This window comes from Diabrotica virgifera, chromosome 6 (assembly GCF_917563875.1).
Source record: "Diabrotica virgifera virgifera chromosome 6, PGI_DIABVI_V3a".
Taxonomy (NCBI): domain Eukaryota; kingdom Metazoa; phylum Arthropoda; class Insecta; order Coleoptera; family Chrysomelidae; genus Diabrotica; species Diabrotica virgifera.
Window position 1 is genome coordinate 149,912,190 of NC_065448.1, and position 20,555 is coordinate 149,932,744.

General features: G+C 33.5%; 1 protein-coding gene across 1 annotated transcript in view; it reads right to left on the reverse strand.

Moving 5' to 3' along the window:
• Positions 1–563: 563 nt before the first annotated feature.
• Positions 564–20,555, reverse strand: part of LOC114335686 (tubulin beta chain) — a 141,143-nt gene continuing 121,151 nt past the window's right edge. The window contains exons 3-6 of the mRNA XM_028285968.2: positions 8,705–9,204; positions 8,258–8,564; positions 2,918–3,152; positions 564–2,225 (exon numbers count right to left, since the gene is read on the reverse strand). Of these exons, the coding sequence (XP_028141769.1) occupies positions 2,072–2,225; positions 2,918–3,152; positions 8,258–8,564; positions 8,705–9,204 (1,196 nt within the window). The 3' untranslated portion in view covers positions 564–2,071. The remainder of the gene's footprint in view (positions 2,226–2,917; positions 3,153–8,257; positions 8,565–8,704; positions 9,205–20,555) is intronic.

Consider the following 20,555-nt stretch of genomic DNA (forward strand, 5'->3'; position numbering starts at 1 on the left):
GCTATCACACAACCCCTACTCTCATTTAAAAAAATCATCGATTACGTCATCACGCCCAGATGGATGACGTCACTAGTATTATATATATGCCAAAATGTCCTAATTTAAGAATAAAAACTATTAACCTAAGGGAAAAATCACTAGAGACCTTTTCTGTTAGGAATGATTCAAAAAACCTAAAAAGCTTTGTTTGATGCAAAAAAAAATAATTTTAGAAAAACCACTAATCTTTCCCCTCGCTTGGCAAGGTCTTGTGTTGTTCAGAATCGCCTGTCATTGTACACATTTCTTCTAAATGACTTACTCAAACACATACTTAAATTTAAACTTTACAGGAGAAAGTTTATTTTTCCCCTAAACTATGCACTTTTCGATTCACCTGGTAGATATACGTGCAGGGCTGATGCCTGCCAGGTCATGGTTTTTAGCCTTGGTGTGCTATGAATTATCACTATACAAATTTCTAGCCTTACAGGAAGACCGTTAGTCGGAGGGTTCACTAGCTGTTAGACTATAACATAAGAGTCCAGATAATGGGAAAGTATCAATTAAAACACAGCAGATCCACTGTAGAAATTCAGTCTTTATTCTACAAAAATTTAGTAAATAAAAATGTAAAAAAGTTCAAAGTAGTGTATCGAATACAATCTTTAAATAAATGCAACAGTAAATTGTTTGCAACATGCTGGTGAAATGCTTAAGCCATCTATTTTAGGATTTCGAAACCAAACCGAAAATCTAAAAAAGACAACCAAAGCATTTCAAATAAAATACCTATAAATATCTATAGCTACTAACTACTACTTCTATCAAAGGTGATCCAAATCAATTGTAATATAAATGGTTCTGAAGTTGTGATTGGTATGAGAGTGATGGTTAGCTCAAACCAAATCAATATGAGGACAAGAAAAATAAGTTCGTCATTTGCATTTGAGTCATAGGTATCTACGATTGAAAGTTCCAGTTTCTTTCAAATTCAAACTCCAGTTACCTGTAAATAAATATTTTGAGATGTTCCTTTCATTTCATTTTCTATATTTCTTTATAGATTTCCTTTTATATTAGCAAAAAATTGGACCATCTTGTTACACTACAAACTAACTCTACTGTAAAAATATATTTTATAAATAAACATATAAATTTTAGACAAAAAGGGACTAGTCAACAACACTCTAGCATGTTGCAAATAATAAACAAACTTTTTGGTTAAACGAAAAAAGCAATTTTTTACAATCGTGGGGGCCTTGGTCCATTTTAGAAGTGATTTGGATAGAGAGAATGACTGACTCAAAACATGATATTGTGTATCACAAGTATAGTTTGTTCTAAGATTGATTATTGTAAATAATCATTTAAGTATGTAGATGTATACAAATATCACTTGAATAAAGCTGTATAAATGCAGCAATAAATAAAAAAAAAACGATAACTCATTTGTCTTTACATTTAGACATAGACCAGACCAAATGTTATGATAGTTGCTACTATTCGTCATTGATCACGAATTCTATAGTAGGAAGGCTGCTAAAAAGAAACAAAGTTAGTCCCAATCAAAAAATATTTTAACAGAAACGAAATCAACGAATATCTATGCTGAAAGGCACGTAATTTATGCAGCACAATAATGTTTTTGTTCGTGTGGTCATAACTGCTATATTTACAGTTATAAAAATGAATGGGTATGAAAATGTATGTAATCTTAGAACAAACGTGTTCAAATTTTTATGTGACAAAAATCTTGAAAATGTTAAGAGATTTTAAACAATTCTTACAATTAAAAACAAGGAGGTTGTTAAAAAATGTAGTATACAGTCCGTTTAAATTGTCTAATTATTTCTGAAGATTTGACAGTATCTACCTTAACTAATACTTTTTCTCAATTTCTAAAACAAATGCGGATTGGTACCACCTACACAACAGAACTTGGACAAATTCTCCAAATCACCGCATTTTCCACTAACAATCAATATCTAAACGGACGTAGACCAAATAAATAAATAATTTCCTTGCTTTTTCTATTAAATTTTTTAAGTTTCTAAAAACATTGTTGAGTAGGGACTCAGAAAATTCGTCAACAATTGAAGTCATCCGCAGCAGGTTCCTCTTCGGCTTCGTATTCATCATCGGCGGTGGCTTCTTGATATTGTTGGTACTCAGACACCAAATCGTTCATGTTGGATTCAGCTTCAGTGAATTCCATTTCGTCCATGCCTTCGCCAGTGTACCTAGAAATAAGGAACGATTTTTAATACTCTTTTGGGGCATTGAAGTTGTTGCTAAAATTGCAAAAGCAGCTTGAAGTGTCTTTAAATCAAAACCTTTTGAGTAACTAAACTACATATTTTTGTAGATTTTATGACGTTCTACTGACAGAGCCACCAAACAAGCAATTATTGGACTTCGTAAGTCCTAGGTCATCCATCGCGACCCCTTATTAAATTCACGTAACTTGAACTTTTGAATATTTAGGCAAAAGTTGCCTATTACATTTAAAACAAGGGTCGAATATTATGATAATAAACAGGGTATCTAAACACCCTAGGATTCTGGAAACTTCTTTATACAAACAACCAATCGGTTCTTGGATAATATTGTCATTGGATATTTTAAAACTTTTGTCAAAAAATATGAAGAAAAAATAGTCTTCCAAGTACGTTCCTGGGAAAGTAAATGCGAAGAGCCCAACAAATATATAGGGTCAACAAGATCAAGTGAAGCAAAAAAAAATCGTAAAAAATATGAGAACAAACAGAAAAGAAACGAGTAGAATAGATTAGGTAAGAGAAGAAAGATATTGGATCGAACATTACTCACAAATTTTGACTGAAAAAAGACCGCAATTATATAAGTACAATAAAAGTTAGGTACTCTAGATAAAATTGGGATTATAAAACAAAAATCCAACTGATTGACTTACCAATGCAAGAAAGCCTTTCTTCTAAACATAGCGGCGAACTGTTCTGAAATTCGCTTGAAAAGTTCTTGAATGGCGGTCGTATTTCCAATGAAGGTTGAAGACATTTTTAATCCAACTGGAGGAATATCGCACACGGCAGTCTTGACGTTGTTAGGGATCCATTCCACAAAGTAGCTACTGTTTTTGTTCTGGACTGCTAACATTTGTTCGTCTACTTCTTTCATTGACATTCTACCTGTTGAAAAAATAATAGTATTGGTGAGAATATAGCAGATACGTGAATATAAGAAATAAGCATCTGAAATACTTTCGCATAGAAATGAGTGATAGTGATACATTAATCACAGCTTGCTCTGCATCTGGTGCTGCCGAATCTCGCGAGTTTGAATATGCTGACGACTGGACCTTGACCTTTGCAACAAGCCAAAAATCTTTATAAACTACAGAAAACACTCTGTGTGTTTGACGAATGATCTATCCATCCTTAGCGAATACTTTAAGAAATGGAGATTACAACCAATTACTACAAAAACTGAAGTATCAACTTTTTATCTCAACAACAGGCTGGTAAACAGAGAATTACGAGTGTATTTTAATAACAAACACAGTGTGTTTGACGAATGATCTATCCATCCTTAGCGAATACTTTAAGAAATGGAGATTACAACCAATTACTACAAAAACTGAAGTATCAACTTTTTATCTCAACAACAGGCTGGTAAACAGAGAATTATGAGTGTATTTTAATAACAAACTATTGAAACACAATAAATACCGTAAATAAGGGTTACTTTGGCCCTGGGGTCCTACTTTGGCCCAAATTAAAAATAAAATAAAACGTTTTCAAAGTATCTCGAGAGAGTAGATTTTAAGCTGATTTCGGTAGTTTCCAATGAAGTGCAGACCTGCGCAACTCGTAACGACCTTCAAACGTTTCACGTATCGCCTCCTATTCTCCTTTTCATGAACATTTTTCAGTGCGTCACAAATTATAGAAAAAAAGGTAAGTCCGTGATAATACACATTTATGACATTTATTCTAACGTGACATTTTAGTTAAATCTGACAGTTGTCAAATTTTATTTTCAATTTGGAATAAAACCAAATCAATTGTGTCTATTGCATTTATAAAATGGTATTTTCTTTCATTTGTATAGTCTTATAAATTGTACAGATTATATTGATAATATTATTATTTTATTTAATAAATAATTCTTTTTTGATTATGGCGCCATCTATCGACAACTAGAATAATCACCGAACTAGAATAATTACCGAAGTATTCCCAGACGTGCCTTTTTTTCTGTCACATACAATTTAATGCGTTAGAGAGAAATCGAAAAACTGTGACGCACTGAAAGATGATCATGAGAAAAAGAATAGAACCAGCATGAGTGCTTTTGATGTTGTATGTGCAACAAGTGATATTTTAATGTCTCAAACTTTTACCTGCAAAAACCGTTTTACGCCTGTTACAATATTGGTAAGTACTTTTTTAACATCAGAATTTAATACTTAATGTAGTGGAATGGTTATAATTTGCATTATTCTCAGCTTTTTTTATTTTAAAATTCAATAATAAAACCAGTTCAAATAACCTCAAAAATATGACCTTCTTTGACCCAACTTATATTTGGGCCAAAGTAGGTCTGACGTTTGTTTTATTTGTTTTTTTTTTATTATTATTACCTACACACTGCTTTAAATCAACATTCTGGGTGTTCTTCTATTGAATAAATTTATTTTTAGATTACGGAAGATGCCCTATAACTACAAACGCCAACCAGGAAGCCGGAGTTATGCCGACTACAGTCAAGATCATCTCCAAACCTGTTTAGAAGCAATCAGATCTGGTGAAATGACACAAAGGCAAGCCGCAGATATTTTTAAAATCCCACGAAGCACTATTAAAAACAAACTAAAAAATCTGTTTTCGAGCTCACCGGGTCATCCCAAAGTTTATACCCAGGAAGAAGAGTTAGCATTTGCTAGTCACATCGACAAAATGTGTGAATTCGGATTTCCAATTGATGAACTGGATTTGAGATATATTGTAAAAAGTTATGTCACAAGACAAGGAAAGATAATACAGTGTTTTTGCAATAATTTGCCTGGCCGTGACTGGACCAAATCTTTCTAAAAAGGCATCCTCAGCTGACAGTCAGGTTTGCATCAAATATAAAAAGAAATCGTGCTCAAATTGATAGAAAATTAATCTCAGACTATTTCGATCACTTAAAAGAAGTAGTTGAGAATGTACCGCCTCAGAACATTTATAACTACGACGAAACATGCATGTCTGACGATCCAGGCCGGAAGAAAGTAATCTATCGTAGGGGTTCAAAGTACCCAGAGCGTATCATGAATTCGACTAAGTCCATTAGCGTTATGTTTTGTGGTAATGCCAATGGTACCTCTGTGCCACCTTATATTATTTATAAGGCTGAACATTTGTGGACCACATGGTTGGAAGGTGGCCCCGAAGGAGCGCATTACAACAGAACAAAACAAGGTTGGATCGACGGAGCAACATTTGAAGATTGGTTTGCTACACATCTTCTTCCAATCTTAAAAAAACAAGAAGGTAAAAAAGTAGATATCGGTGATAATCTTAGCTCACATGTAAGCTTAAACGTGGTCAGACTTTGCGAAGAGAACAACATCCAATTCGTATGCTTGCCTCCAAACTCCTCACACCTAACACAACCACTTGATGTGGCGTATTTTAGGCCTCTCAAAAGTAAGTGGCGACAGATTCTTACCGAATGGAAACAGTCTGATAGTGGCAAAACTGTTGCCACATTACCAAAAGATATTTTCCAAGATTGTTGAAAAAATCTTTGGATGACTTAGAGCTTCATCAAAAGGAAAACTTAAAGTCTGGTTTTAAAAAGGCCGGCATACATCCCTTAGACAAAGAAGAAGTATTGAAGCGATTGCCTTCCAACAATGTGACACTTAATTTGGAATTGGTAGGACAAACATTGATCTACCATTTGGAACAGAAAAGGCAAGAAGTTGTTAAACCCCGATTAATAAAACGAAAGAAAATAGACGTTCCTGCTGGTAAAAGCATAACAGCTAACGATATTATTCAGTATCAAGAACACCAAATGAATCAAAGAGGTCAAAAGAAGAAAGAAAAGAAGATGGAAAACAAGAAGAAAAAAGGAGATAAAGAAAGGAAAAAACTTGAAAAAAAGCGACAGACTGTTTTAGAAAAGAAACAAGAAGTTAAGAGACAAAAGAGAAAAATGAATAAAAACGACATGGAACTTTCGACTTCGGAAGAAGATAGTGACAATTACAGCGTCGTTTCATCCGGTCATAGTGACATGGTTCTTTCAACGGACGAAGAAGAGGAAATTAACACAATCAGTGGTCTCCAGGAAAATCACCCAAATGTCGATCCAGCTGCATCTACTTCTTGCAGTGACATAAAATCCCAGGAACAAAACGAAGAAGAAGAATTAAAGTCAAATCTGCAAACAGGAAACTTCGTTGTTGTTGAATGGAATAAGCTACCCTGGGATAGCTGTTAATGTGTCAGAAGAAGGTGCTGTTGTTGAAAGCATGGAACGTACCAACAAGTGTTGGAAGTGGCCAAAAGAAAAGGACTCTTTGTTTTACAAATGGAGCGCTATTAAGAAAGAATCCAACCTCCAAAACTGTTAAAAAGAGGACTATTTTCCATCAGTAATTTGTAAAAAATATTAATTGTTTGCTAAAGCTTCATTTTTGTACCTTTTCTAAAAAAACATAATTCGAAATATATTTTTGTGTCATATAAATTTACTGAATAAATAAACCCATGTCTTTCTTTGACCCTAACTATTTATATAATGCTTTAAAGTAGGTAATATCATATTGGGCCAAAGTAACCCTAACATAAGGATAACATTGTCCCAGGTAAAAAATTTAAAAAAGTTATATATTTTTTTATAAACACTAAAATGATTTATGCATGTTATTTAAGATAGTTTAATTATGTATAACAGGTGAACACAGCTTAGTAGTAGAAAAATGCTAAGATTTATTGAAAGTTGATTTAAAAGGTTGTAATAAATGGGCCAAAGTAGCCCGAGCTTACGGTACACGAAATATTTTATGGTTACCCTAGATAGAACGCTTATGTTCAGAAAAAATCTGACGAAAACAGCAGCAAAACTAAAACACGTAACAGTATAATACAGAAACTCAACACTACATAAGGGTCCATAGCATTAGCCTTAAGATCTTCCGCTCTTGGCCTGATATATCCGGTGGAAGAATACTGTTAACTGGTGTGGTTGAATAACAGGCATACCCATCTGGTCGACACTCTGCTAAATTGTGCTATGCGTATGATAACAGGCAGAATTATGCCCACCGCCACAATGTGGGGGTAGCCATCATTAGTAATGGTCTGAAGCTATTTTCTTATGTGAAATCTTAATGCAATTTACTATTTTAGTTGGGAATAGCCCCAGTTTTAGTTTGGAATTAAGTTTATTTGACTTTCCGATTTCCACTTCGAAATAAATGTGGACATCGAAACAGCAAATAATAATTGTGGCTATTCCTAACTAAAATAGTAAATTACATTCTTAAATAACATAGCTTCACATAACCCACGCCGAGAACATACATTGGCTAAAGCATACAACAAAATTAGGGATAGTCGTCTACTTCTAATCCACAAAGACATTCCTGATATTCTTGGAAACCGTCACCAACCTCTCCTGAATACGTGAATACTGAATACTCTCCTCAATACCTCACCTGAAACCCGCTCGAGCACTACATCATTCTAATTTTGACTTGAAATACCCGATGGAGCGAAACATGGGAAAGTAAAGGTAGATCCATATTAACATAGTCTACTGGACATCAATGACAAACCTGACGGACTTGAACATCTCTACATCATCGGGAAATAGGCTGCTGGTGTTTGAAAGGAAGGTTCTCAGAATGATATTTGGCCCTTAAAGAGATGAATTGACAGTAGAGTGGAGAAGGCGCTGTAATGCTGAATTGGCGAATCTGTATGACAGATAAACGCTAACCGGACAGGACAGGCAGGTCATGTGGTAAGATCAGAGGAAGACAGAGCATTAAAAACAGTGTTTTTTGAGAGACTAGACGGTAGAAGATAAGTGGGCCGTCCCAGAAAAAGATGGAAGGATGAGGTTAAAGCCGATTTATCTAGGATTGGGATACAACAATGTGAAGTGGAAGCGCAAAAGTGTAGAAGATGAAGGGCTGTAGTGGATGCGGCGAAGACTTACCCCAAGTTGTAAAGCCAGTCAAAAAGATGAAGATGTACATATCTTTTTAGCCGTTGTTTTCCCATGAACTTACCTCTAAATACTGCAGCAACTGTTAGATATCTACCGTGCCTTGGATCACATGCAGCCATCATGTTCTTGGAATCGAACATTTGCTGGGTCAATTCTGGAACAGTGAGTGCTCTGTATTGTTGATTACCTCTGGAGGTCAAAGGGGCAAATCCAGGCATGAAGAAGTGAAGGCGGGGGAAAGGCACCATGTTTACAGCCAGTTTTCTAAGATCAGCATTCAATTGACCTGGGAATCTAAGGCACGTGGTTACTCCGGACATTGTCAGTGAAACTAAGTGGTTTAAGTCGCCGTAGCTTGGGTTTGGTACCTAAAAATAAGAAAATAATGACACTTATATATTGATAGAAATATATGGAATATAAAAAAAAGAAGTAGGAAGAAGAGTTGAGACCTTTTCAACTTCAGAATTATTTTTAAAACTCTTTTAATAAATTAACAACAACTCACCTTTAATGTTCTAAAGCAAATGTCATAAAGAGCTTCATTATCTATACAGTAGGTTTCATCGGTATTTTCTACAAGTTGATGAACGGATAGGGTAGCATTATATGGTTCCACAACAGTGTCAGATACTTTTGGACTAGGCATAACTGAATAAGTGTTCATGATCCTATCAGGATACTCCTCTCTGATCTTTGAAATCAACAACGTACCCATGCCAGATCCAGTACCACCACCTAGCGAGTGTGTCAGTTGAAATCCTTGGAGACAGTCACAGTTTTCTGCTTCTTTTCGTACGACATCTAGAACAGCGTCCACTAGCTCAGCACCTTCTGTGTAGTGACCTTTGGCCCAATTGTTTCCAGCGCCGGATTGGCCGAACACGAAGTTATCAGGTCTGAATAGTTTGCCGTACATTCCAGAACGTACTGCGTCCATCGTACCGGGTTCCAAATCCAACAGGATCGCTCTTGGTACGTATTTACCTCCATTTGTTGAAGAAGCAACTGAAACGAAAAACAAAAATGTTGAACGTCTTTCTAACATTTTGTTATAAAATTTATTTTTAATTAATTCCAGTTTTAAAAATATTATAACATATATTAAGTTGTGCTCACAACGAGGCGCCGACCCTCGCTCCCTGATATCCCTCGTAAGTACTGCTCGTACCATATTATCGATCGCCAGATGCATTATGTTAAATGCGAGCGTTCTCGAAAATGAAGAGTAGGATACTCTGTTCTAGGCGAGGATACCATCCTTTGGTCTCCGTAGGGAGCAAACCCTCAGACCTGGATCACGCGTACCAAAAAAAAGTTGATTAATAGCAAGCCGGAAATTTGTTAAAAGCTTAACGGTGTCTAGTCAGACAAACTTTGATGTATGGGAACACTGGAACAGGGGAAGTTTTAATTATGGAACTGGTTAAAAATTTGGAACGTCAGACTACGAAAACGTTTCATGTATTTTGCCGGACAGAACTTTGTTAATTTGTTATCATTTCATTAAACTCTCATGCAAAAATCAGACTGGTGTATCAACTGGGCATTTTAATGAGTGGAACACGAAGAACATGTCAAATGACAGGAATCATGTTGGTTAGTATTAGCAGTCTGATTTTTGCATGAAAGTTTAATGAAAGGGTAACAAATCAATTGAATGTTCTGTCCGATAAAATACATGGGACGTTTTCGTAATCTGACGTTCCAAATTTTTAAACTGTTCCACAATTAAAACTTCTTCTGTTCCAGTGTTTCCATACATCAAAGTTTGTCCGACTAGACACCGTTAAGCTATTAAAAAATTTTCAGCTTGCTATTCAGGCCTATATACCGGCCTATATACCGGTAATCTAAAATGCTCAGTTATATGCACGGTTTACAAATTTTATTAATTGTAGAGACTTGTATACCCGTGTGGACATTCGGGCATACAGTTCATTGGAATGAGGAGGATTGGCCCGAGTAAATCAGGAACGATTCCTCCGAGCCTGAATGCTCCCCAGGCTCTCCTTTACCCTCACAACACATTGATGTGCTCTGGGGAGCTATTATCATAATTATACTTGTCATATATGAGAATCCGTCCTATGATGTTTTTACCAAGGAGTAGTGAGGGTAAGCGTGAGGCACTTTAGTTCCGCTATCGTCTGAGCTAACTTATCTTCGTAAGTCTATGTGTAGTAAGTGTATTTTATAAAATGCATCCTTTTACCGTTATTTAAGTTTGAATATTTAATTTTGAGTAACTCACAAAAAAAAATACATTCAATACATTCAAATACACTTTTAACTAATATTAAAAGATTTTGCAAGTAAAAAATTTATTTAATTTTTTATTAGCCTCAGTTTTGGTAATAATACCTTTTTTGGAAAAACTTATAGTCTTTCGAGTTTTTATGAAAACCGCTTTAAAGCATGCATCTTTTTCACGAAAAATTAAAGTCTTTGATCTTTAATAACTCAAAAATATTGATTTATTTATAATAACTTGATATAACAAATTTTACTTAGAATTTATCCCTTAATCTATTTCTGGGATTATTTTTAATAAAATAATGTTCACCCCCGAGAAGGGGTGGCATCCACCCCCAGAGTAAAAGCGTAAGTTGGCACCATGTCACTTTTGTTTCTTGAGGTATCCCTTACCCACTCACCAATTTTCATGAAAATTGATGTAACGAACTCGGAGGTGAAAACCTTCGGTGACTGTACTACTTTAGTCTAGTCGCAACATAGGGGGTCCCGTGAAAAATGGACCGTGATAGTGTGTGAAAAAGGTTTCCAAATATTGATATAAAAACACCAAACAAAGCAACTGTCAATTGATTATACAGGTGATTTGTGTAATCATTTTTAATTTTATTTTGTTTTAACAATCATCTGCACATTTTTTCTAAAGACACAATGTTTGTTAGTCACATCAATAATATTGCTTTTAATTTTATAAATGTCCTTACACAAAATCAAGGATTTACACACTACATAGTACTTACTATGTTTCTTCAGGTTTTCAAGTCCTATTTGGAAATGTGGTGAGAAATATACTATGAGCATTGATTACAATCACGGGTACCCAACACATTACCATTTTGAAAAGTTAAACATCCTACAAGCAATATATTCCAATTATAAAAATCAAAACAAACACCATGTGTGAATTTCTGCTTTGTTTGGAAACCATTTCAAAGTAAAAAATACTAAGTTTTTTGTAAAAGGTATATATTAAAATACCCTAAATAAGGGTCACAATACAAAACGTTTTCGGATTAAGGAATGCATCATCAGTGTTTAAAAGCCAAAATTTGCATGCCTGAGCCACCAAAATGTATTGGGTAAAAACCCTTTAAATGTAAATGATTAAAGTTATTTTACATATTTAAATAAAAAACATCTGATGTTAAAGATAAACCTGGATGTTACCCAGGGCAACACAGGACTCTCCCCACGCGGTTGGAACTTTTTTTCCAACCACGTGGGGAGAGTCCTGTGTTGCCCTGGGTAACATCCAGGTTTATCTTTAACATCAGATGATTTTTATATAAATATGTAAAATAACTTTATCATTTACATTTAAAGGGTTTTTACCCAATACATTTTGGTGGCTCAGGCATGCAAATTTTGGCTTTTAAACACTGATGATGGATTCCTTAATCCGAAAACGTTTTGTATTGTGACCCTTATTTAGGGTATTTTAATATATACCTTTTACAAGAAACTTGGTATTTTTGTGATTTATGGTATACAGCCAGCTACAGGAAGATTATTTTCCTCGTGGATTTCATTTCAAAGTAGCCAACATTGATTTGACGTCACGACTATCACGGTCCATTCTAGCTCGCCGTGATTTGATGGTGGTATTATAGGTTGTTTGGGTCGCTGAATCCAATGAAAGTGGTCTGGAAGCCCAAATATGGTGCGTTTAATTGTTATTAACAAATTGTGGTAAAATTAGGTATTTCTCAGGAATTATTAGAAACCCTGTAAATAAATTGATAATGTTAAGGTCTTCTCTGGTGTATTTTTGGTCGCTGAATCGAATGCGACTAGTCGCTATTACTCAAAGTATGTTCTTGTTTTGTTAATAACAAAATATGTAATAGTTTATTCGCCGAAAAGCTCGAAATCATACGCTATCTACAGCAAGTTTGTAGTCTTTTTCATAGTACTTTTATACACTAAATCGATTTCCACTAGTCGTGATAGCTTAAACCACGTTCCGACTTCGTGTTATTAATCAATTGTTCCAAAAATAACGGTTTATAGTACGTTTATTCACGGTTTTTGCTCTAGTTTTAAATAAAAAACCAATTGGATTGACATGAAATTTGTCATACACGTAGTTAACATATCAAACAAAACAAGTAATATTGTGCCGATGTGTGATTTTACTCTGGGGTGACTTTGCCCCCTTTTCTGGGGTGAAAAAAGATACCTTTAAAATAAGTCCGGAAGTGGATAAACTGATTAATTCTAAGCAACTTTTGATCTATAGAGTTTTTTCACTAAGTCAATACTTTTCCAGTCATTTGCGAGTGAATATGTTCATTTTCTTTTATAATCAGTTTCGAACCAATGAAGCTTACAGATCATATAAATTCAACATAAATAAAGCAACTTGTGAAGCAGTAACGATTAATTTCATTTGAGATGCTAATTAGGGGGTGATTTTATCGATTCATTTTTACCAAAAAAAAAGGTACCAACTTTATTTTGAGAGCAACTGGCTTATTTTTGATACTAGATACTTTTTCAAAAAACAATAATAAAGTTTTTTTAAAAGCTTTAAAAAAGTTGTAATGAGATTTCCTCAAAAAGTGCTTCGTTATTTGGTTATTTTATGTCGAAATATTCGATTTGGAATTTGACGAATAACCTGTTGTTCATTAGACTCCGCTTCTACTGGGTCTACGGACCTCACACATACACTATTTTTTTATAGTCTCTCTTCTATATTTTTGCTAAGAAAATATTTTTTGAGAAAATACATACTTTTTGAGTTATTTGCAAAAAACCGTCTAAAAACGTGAGTTTTTGTTGAAAAGTGAACATATGCACTCACAAATAACTCGAAAAATATTGACTTAGTGAAAAAACTCTATAGAACAAAAGTTGCTTAGAATTGCGCAGTTTATCCAATTCCGGACATATTTTAAAGGTATCTTTTTTCACACCCGAAAAGGGGTGAAAGTAACCCCATTGTAAAATCACACATCAGCACAATATCACTTGTTTTGTTTGATATGTTAGCTACGTGCATGCCAAATTTCTTGTCAATCCAAGTGGTTTTTTAAAATTCAGAGCAAAAACCGTGAGTAAACGTACGATAAACCGTTATTTTTGCAATAATTTATTAATAACAAAGTCGGAACGTTGTTTAAGCTATCACGACTATACTAGTGGAAATAGATTTAGCGTATAAAAATACTATGAAAAAGACTACAAACTTGCTGTAGATAGCGCATTATTTCGAGCTTTTCGGTGAATAAACAATTATTTTGTTATTAACAAAATAAGAACATATTTTAAGTAATCGCGACTAGTCACATTAGATTTAGCAACCAAAAATACACCAGAGAAGACCTTAACACTATAAATATATTTACAGGGCTTCTAATAATTCCTGAAAAATACCTAATTTTACCAAACTTTGTTAATAACAAATAAACGCACCATATTTGGGCTTCCAGACCACTTCCATTGGATTCAGCGACCCAAAAAATCTATAATACCACCATCAAATCACGGCGATCTAGAATTTCCCACTGGACCCCCTATGTTGCGACTAGACTACTAGACTACTTGTCTTGAGAAAAAGATTAATTCATTTTATTTGGCTTGATTATTGGATAGCGCCGTTAGCGCCAACACACAAATGTCTCGCAGTACCAAATTCCAAGTACATTAACGACATAATTCCCGGTTGAATCTTAAATAATTGTGGAAATTATAATTTAGTAAACGAGTCAGGACAAAACTTTTTACGAGAGGAACGACCTAAAACGTATTTTAATTGTGTATTGAGTCATTGTTGTTAAGTTATTCGTTTCCTGTCTTTAATTTGGCGCGTTATCGGTGTGACGAAGCTCGCATTCGCAATGAGCTGTATCTGCTTGTTTAAGGAATTTTGCACGTAGACGACAACATAATTTTCGTACTAATTGAATGATAAATTGTTTTGCTTTGCCATTTAGGCAAGGAAGGCAAGTAGCCGGTGTTATTTTCAAAACTTGTTTATATGCAAATATAGGGCTTTGCAGCCATTTAGCATGAAGTGGCGCATTGAAACTTTTTCGTGAGTCGTGAAGGGTACTAAATATAGCATTATTTTTTGCCTAAATTCTAAAGTTGAGAAACCAATAGCTAGGTACTTTAAATAAACAATTCACAAATTGACTAATTGCAATTTTATAATCTATGCAACGGAGTATCCCAAATAAAAAAAACATCAATTTTCGTTGTTTAGAACCGGAGATATTGTGACATTTATAAATTTGAAGTTATAAATTCAGTTTTTGAAATAGTAAAATCGGAAGGGAGTAAATGGCTTCGCTTTTAAACCATTCATCTTTGTCACATCATGGACTGACTCATTTTTAAAGGAATCTTTTTGAATATTAATAGTATCGTTCGCGGTAACGATTCCGTACTTGTCCAGGACAACTTCGCATGCGCACTTTAAAAAAGAGCGTTCTCTTTTTTAAAGTGCGCATGCGATTTTTAAAGTGCGCATGCGAAGTTGTCCTGGAAAAGTACGGAATCGTTACCGCGAACGATACTATTATGAATACTTGAACTTTTAGTTTTTCAAATGGTGCTAGAACACAGTAAGAGCTCTGAGATGTCACGTGCATAATATACAATATGTACTTAGCTAGACACTAAGCAAGAACGCAGAAATAAGCTAGTCATTTGAAATGTTATGTTACAGAAGGATGCTTAGAATAGTATAGATGCAGAAGGAAACGAACACGGCGATACCGTGTAATTTTCAGGGTCAATTTTGGATTTAGGTTCTACTTACCCTTTTACAAAAGTTGAACTTGTGCCGTTGGTTTTGGGGGGGGGGGGTGTGGCAGTCACCCCTTCCCGGGGGGTGAAAAGACGCACTTTTAAAATAAGTCCGGGAAATGGACTAGTTCTAAACAACTTTCATTCTATAGAGTTTTTTAAGTAAGTCAATACTTTTTGAGATATTTGCGATTGAAAATGTTTATTTTTCGACAAAAAAACAACACGTTTTCAGGCGGTATTTTCGCAAATAACGTATTTTATCGACAAAAATATTCTTAGCAAAAATTTAGCATAGAAAAAACAACGAAAAAGTTATGTATTCGTGAAGGCTATAGACCCAGCAAAAGCAAAGTTGTAGCTCATGAAAAATACGCTCTTATTCTTCAAATTCCAAGTCGAATATTTCAACGTAAAATAACCAAAAAAGAAGCACTTTTCGGAAAAAACCCATTAAACCTTTTTTAAAGTATTTTAAAAAATGTTTTTTATTTTTTATAAAAGTTTCTAGCATCAATAAGCGAGTTACGCCATAAAATTGCCTTTCTTTTTTTTGTAAAAAATCTCCCCCTATTTAGCACCTCAAATGAAATTAATCTTTATCGCTTTACAAGCAGTTTACTTTACTTTCGTATTTTTTATATGATCTGTAAGTTTCACCGGTTTAAAGTGCTTATTTTTGAAAGGGTTGTTGAATGAGTCACTAATCACGAGTGTATGCAAATTTTCAACAGCAATATCTTAACCAATTTTCGTCTTACACAAAAACAAAATAAAACTAGCATATTTATAAAAGCAAAACCTACATTTTTTACTGCTTAAGATTTTTCGTATCACTAATACTTTTAAGTTATTTTGAAAAAAGAGCATTTTTCCAAAAATTTTAGAAACAATCTTTTTTACTATGAAACCAAATTTTCGAACCAAAAATAAGCAATTTGAACCAGTCAAATATATTGTATAAACAATGCATATATATATATATATATATATATATATATATATATATATATATATATATATATATATATATAAAGTAAATGGTAAAGCGGTACCGATTAATTTTATTTAGGATGCTGGATAGGGGGAGATTTTCACGACTTTTTTACCAAAAAATGGGCCAACTTTATTTTGAGCGTAACTCGTTAAGTTTTGATGCTGAAAAATTTTTTTAAAAATTTTAACAAAGGCTTCCCTGAAAATTGCTTCATTTTTTGGTTATTTAACATTGAAATATTCGATTTGGAATTTGACGAATAACAACTTATTTTTCATGAGCTACAACTTTGCTTTTACTGGGTTTATAGACTTCATTAATACACGATTTATTTATAAGCTACACTTTTGCTAAGAATATTTTTTAGACACAACATTTAATAGTCTAAGATACGATATAAGGTCGATTTGCACCGATATGTTTAATGGATAAAAATTATTGGATATGTAATTTAGCATGTTAACAATTACAAAAAAAGGGTTGCCCGATCTAATCTTGTTCTAACTATATCTAATTAATTAATAATTAAAAAATGACATTTTTCTTATGAATTAAAAAAAAACTTCGACACTGGCTGATATTATTTTAGATTTTTTAATTTTTTCTAAACAAAAAAGGTCTTTTGTAAGTTTTCTCTAAAGTTTATCGTTTTCTAGTTATAAACAATTTAAAACTCAAAGAGAACGAAAAATTACGATTTTCAAGACTCACAAACATAAGTACAAAATATCATTTTTGAAGTTACGAAGTACCTAAATTCAAGTTCAAACCTTATTGTATCAGTTTTTGATAAATCTTTTGGACTTATTTCATTCTGAAACATTGTTTTTTAGTTGTTAATGCCCGTCTCCCCATAAGAAACCTACCTCATTAACAATTAAAAAAATATGTTTTAGAATAAAACATGGCTAAAATTCTTATCGAGACCTGATAGGAAAAGGTTTGAACTTGAATTTATGTATTTGATGATTATAAAAATTATATTTTTTACTTATGTTTTTGAGCCTTGACAATTGTCATCTTTCGTTCATTTTTCAGTTTTAAATTGTTTATAACTCGAAACCGATCAACTTGAGAGAAAAATTGAAAAAGAACTTTTTTGTTTAGAATGATCCAAAAATCTGATATAGTATCTGACCGGGTCCAAAACTTTTTTTTTTAATTCATATAAAAGATGTCATTTTTCAATTGGACCGCATTATGTAATAACGGATTAACCGCCAAAAGTCAAAAATCGAGATAATAGTGCCATATTGCAGCTAGGGTGCAAATCTATGTATAAAAATATGTTTTTTGTAAAAAAATTAAAAAAAAAGCTGTTTTTAAATGCCTGTATTAAGCGACATTTTTTATTTTATTAAAAAAAATCTCACACTAGGATTTGTAATATCGAACTAAACGCCAATAATGGTACATAATCCATTGTCATAAACAAAAATCCGCATCTTTGTAAGTGTAATAACGAATCAAGCGCCATGAATAGTCGGTTAATTCTTTATTACAAAACATAACATATTTACTAACGTTTAAGATATTCAATTAAAAGACATCATTTGTCAGGTAACATCAGATTAAGCGCCAACTATGTCTCTTAATCCGGTATTCGGATCTTAACTCATGCATATCTTAAAAAATCATTAACGAATTAAGCGACATTTGATCGAATAACTTTTAAAATATAAATTATTTTTAAAAAATTTTAAACACAGGTACAAGTCTATTTACATTTGCATTAATATATTAAATATGAAACATGTCAGTACTATATTTTAGAAATAGTACCAAAAACAAATTTAAAATCTTTAAACCGATTTATCTCAAAACTACATTTTGGCGCTTAATCCGCTATTACATAACGCGGTCCAATTATTAATTAATTATAGTTAGAACAAGATTAGATCAGGCAACCCATGTTTTTTGTAATTGTTAACATGCTAAATTACATATCCAATAATTTTTATCCATTAAACAGATCGGTGTAAATCGACCTTATATCGGATCCTCTACTATTACTTTTTGAATTATTTGCGAAAAACCGCCTGAAAACGTGAATTTTTTGTCGAAAAATAAACATTTTCAATCGCAAATAACTTGAAATGTATTGACTTACTTAAAAAAACTCTATAGAACGAAAATTGCTTAGAATTAGTCAAATTATCGATTTCCGGACTTATTATATGTAAAAGTTTGTTTTTTCACACGCGAGAAGGGGAGACTATTACTCCCGAAGAAAAAGCAACCAACGGCACAAGTTCAACCTTGAAGTGAAGGGTAAGTAGAACCTAAATCCAAATTTTCTTGCAATTCGGAGTTGACCCTGAAAATTACACCCCAAAACGGTCATTTACTGGGCTACTGGCATGTTACTGGCTTAAACCATAATTTGTAAAAATTTTATTAAATTATGTATCTAATAAATAATAGTCCTATTAATTTCAGTCGAATAATGTCGGTATTAGTAACTTTAACTTTGTGTGTTAAATTATGTATCTAATAAATAATAGTCCTATTAATTTCAGTCGAATAATGTCGGTATTAGTAACTTTAACTTTGTGTGACCATTTGATTTTTTATGGTAGGTATACCTTGTCGTATCGATTTTTTAAGAACTTGTTAGCAATTATCACCGTCATACATTAGCGCCTAGCTGTCTAGGGTACTGTTGTAGACATATCGATTAAAATGTCCTTTCTCATGTTATACATTTTAGACTTTCCTGTTCGACACGGTTACTGCACTATTTTTTCATGGTAATTGCTACCTGCATGAGGGTGTTAGTAAAGTGAATATGTTCCTGTTCGAACACAAAATAAGTTTTTTTTAATGACACAGTAGTGATTCAGCCAATAGCAATTATAGATTACACCATGATTATTCGCTCCGTGCATAACTGACGCGACACCTAGCGCAGCCGCCTGGAATTTTTGGCGAACACAATTTGACGTTAAACATATGATACACATATGACATAAAAATAAAATAAAAATTCCATTCTTATTCAGTTGCAATGCGAAGGCAAAACAATCTTATTTTTCAATTAGAATACGGAGCGCAGTCCAGCCCTCTGAATCGACGATTTTCGACTCTTGTTGGAGTCTCATCGGAGAGAACGTAGGCCTCCTACTCTATACTCCAATTGACCAACACCGAGAGTTTATCCCCCACACCGCAACTGACGTGAATGAACTAGGTGATTAGCGTCATCTGGCAATTGAAAGATGAAGTAGTTTTCAATCCTAATAGCAATATTAATAATATTTAAAAATATTAAAATATTACTAAAAGATCTTTAAATTGAAAACTTATTGGTCCATTTTCTTGGTAACACCTCCAAGGCTTATAAAATTTACAAGCCAGATGGATGCTGCAGCGAAGAAGACAAGAGGGAATTCAAAAACTAACAATTCACGACCCCGTCTGTTCAGATGGTAAATTCCAACAGAAAATGGACCTAGTTACTCAAAGAAGTAACGACCAATATAAAAAGAAAATAAAAATTCCATTCTTATTCATTTGCAATGCGAAGGCAAAACAATCTTATTTTTCAATTAGAATACGGAGCGCAGTCCAGCCCTCTGAATCGACAATTTTCGACTCTTCTTGAAATCTCATCGGAGAGAACGTAGGCCTGCTACTCCATACTCCAATTGACCAACACCGAGAGTTTATCCCCCACACCGCAACCAAAGTGAAGGTATTAGGTGACTAGCGTCATCTGGCAATTGAAAGATGAAGTAGTTTTCAATCCTAATAGCAACATATGACATATTTGACGGTAATGTAATATTTTTATTGACCACTTTTGATAAAATTTATTATACAAACAATAAGTTTCAACGAGTGTCAAATAAACGTTAAATTAAAAAATAGATATCTTTTCACTTTTTCGTTATAATTTAGTTGTCGGCGTTAGCATTAAGTAAGTGTACAGAGCAGAAGCACATATCGGCACAATATCACTTTTTTTCTTTGACTTTTTAGCTATGTTTATGCCAAATTTCATGTCAATCCAAGCGGTTCTTTAGAATTTAGAGATTTTGCAATATTTTACCGTTAAAGAACGGACTAATGAGAATTTCTGTCAGTCTATGTATCATGCTATGGTAGGCTGCTAATTTGTGTTGTGTAGGATGGAATGATGAATTGTATATAGTTGTGTCAGTATGGGTAGGTTTATGATATACGGAGAACTCATGTTTGTTGTGTAGTCTGGTAATTGTTACATCTAGAAAGTTTATGGACTTATTCTGTTCGGTTTCTATTGTAAACTCAATATTACTATGAAGTGAATTAATGTACCTATGATAGAAACTGGTCAAGTTGCCTGTTAGTTCCTGTAAAGCATACTAGT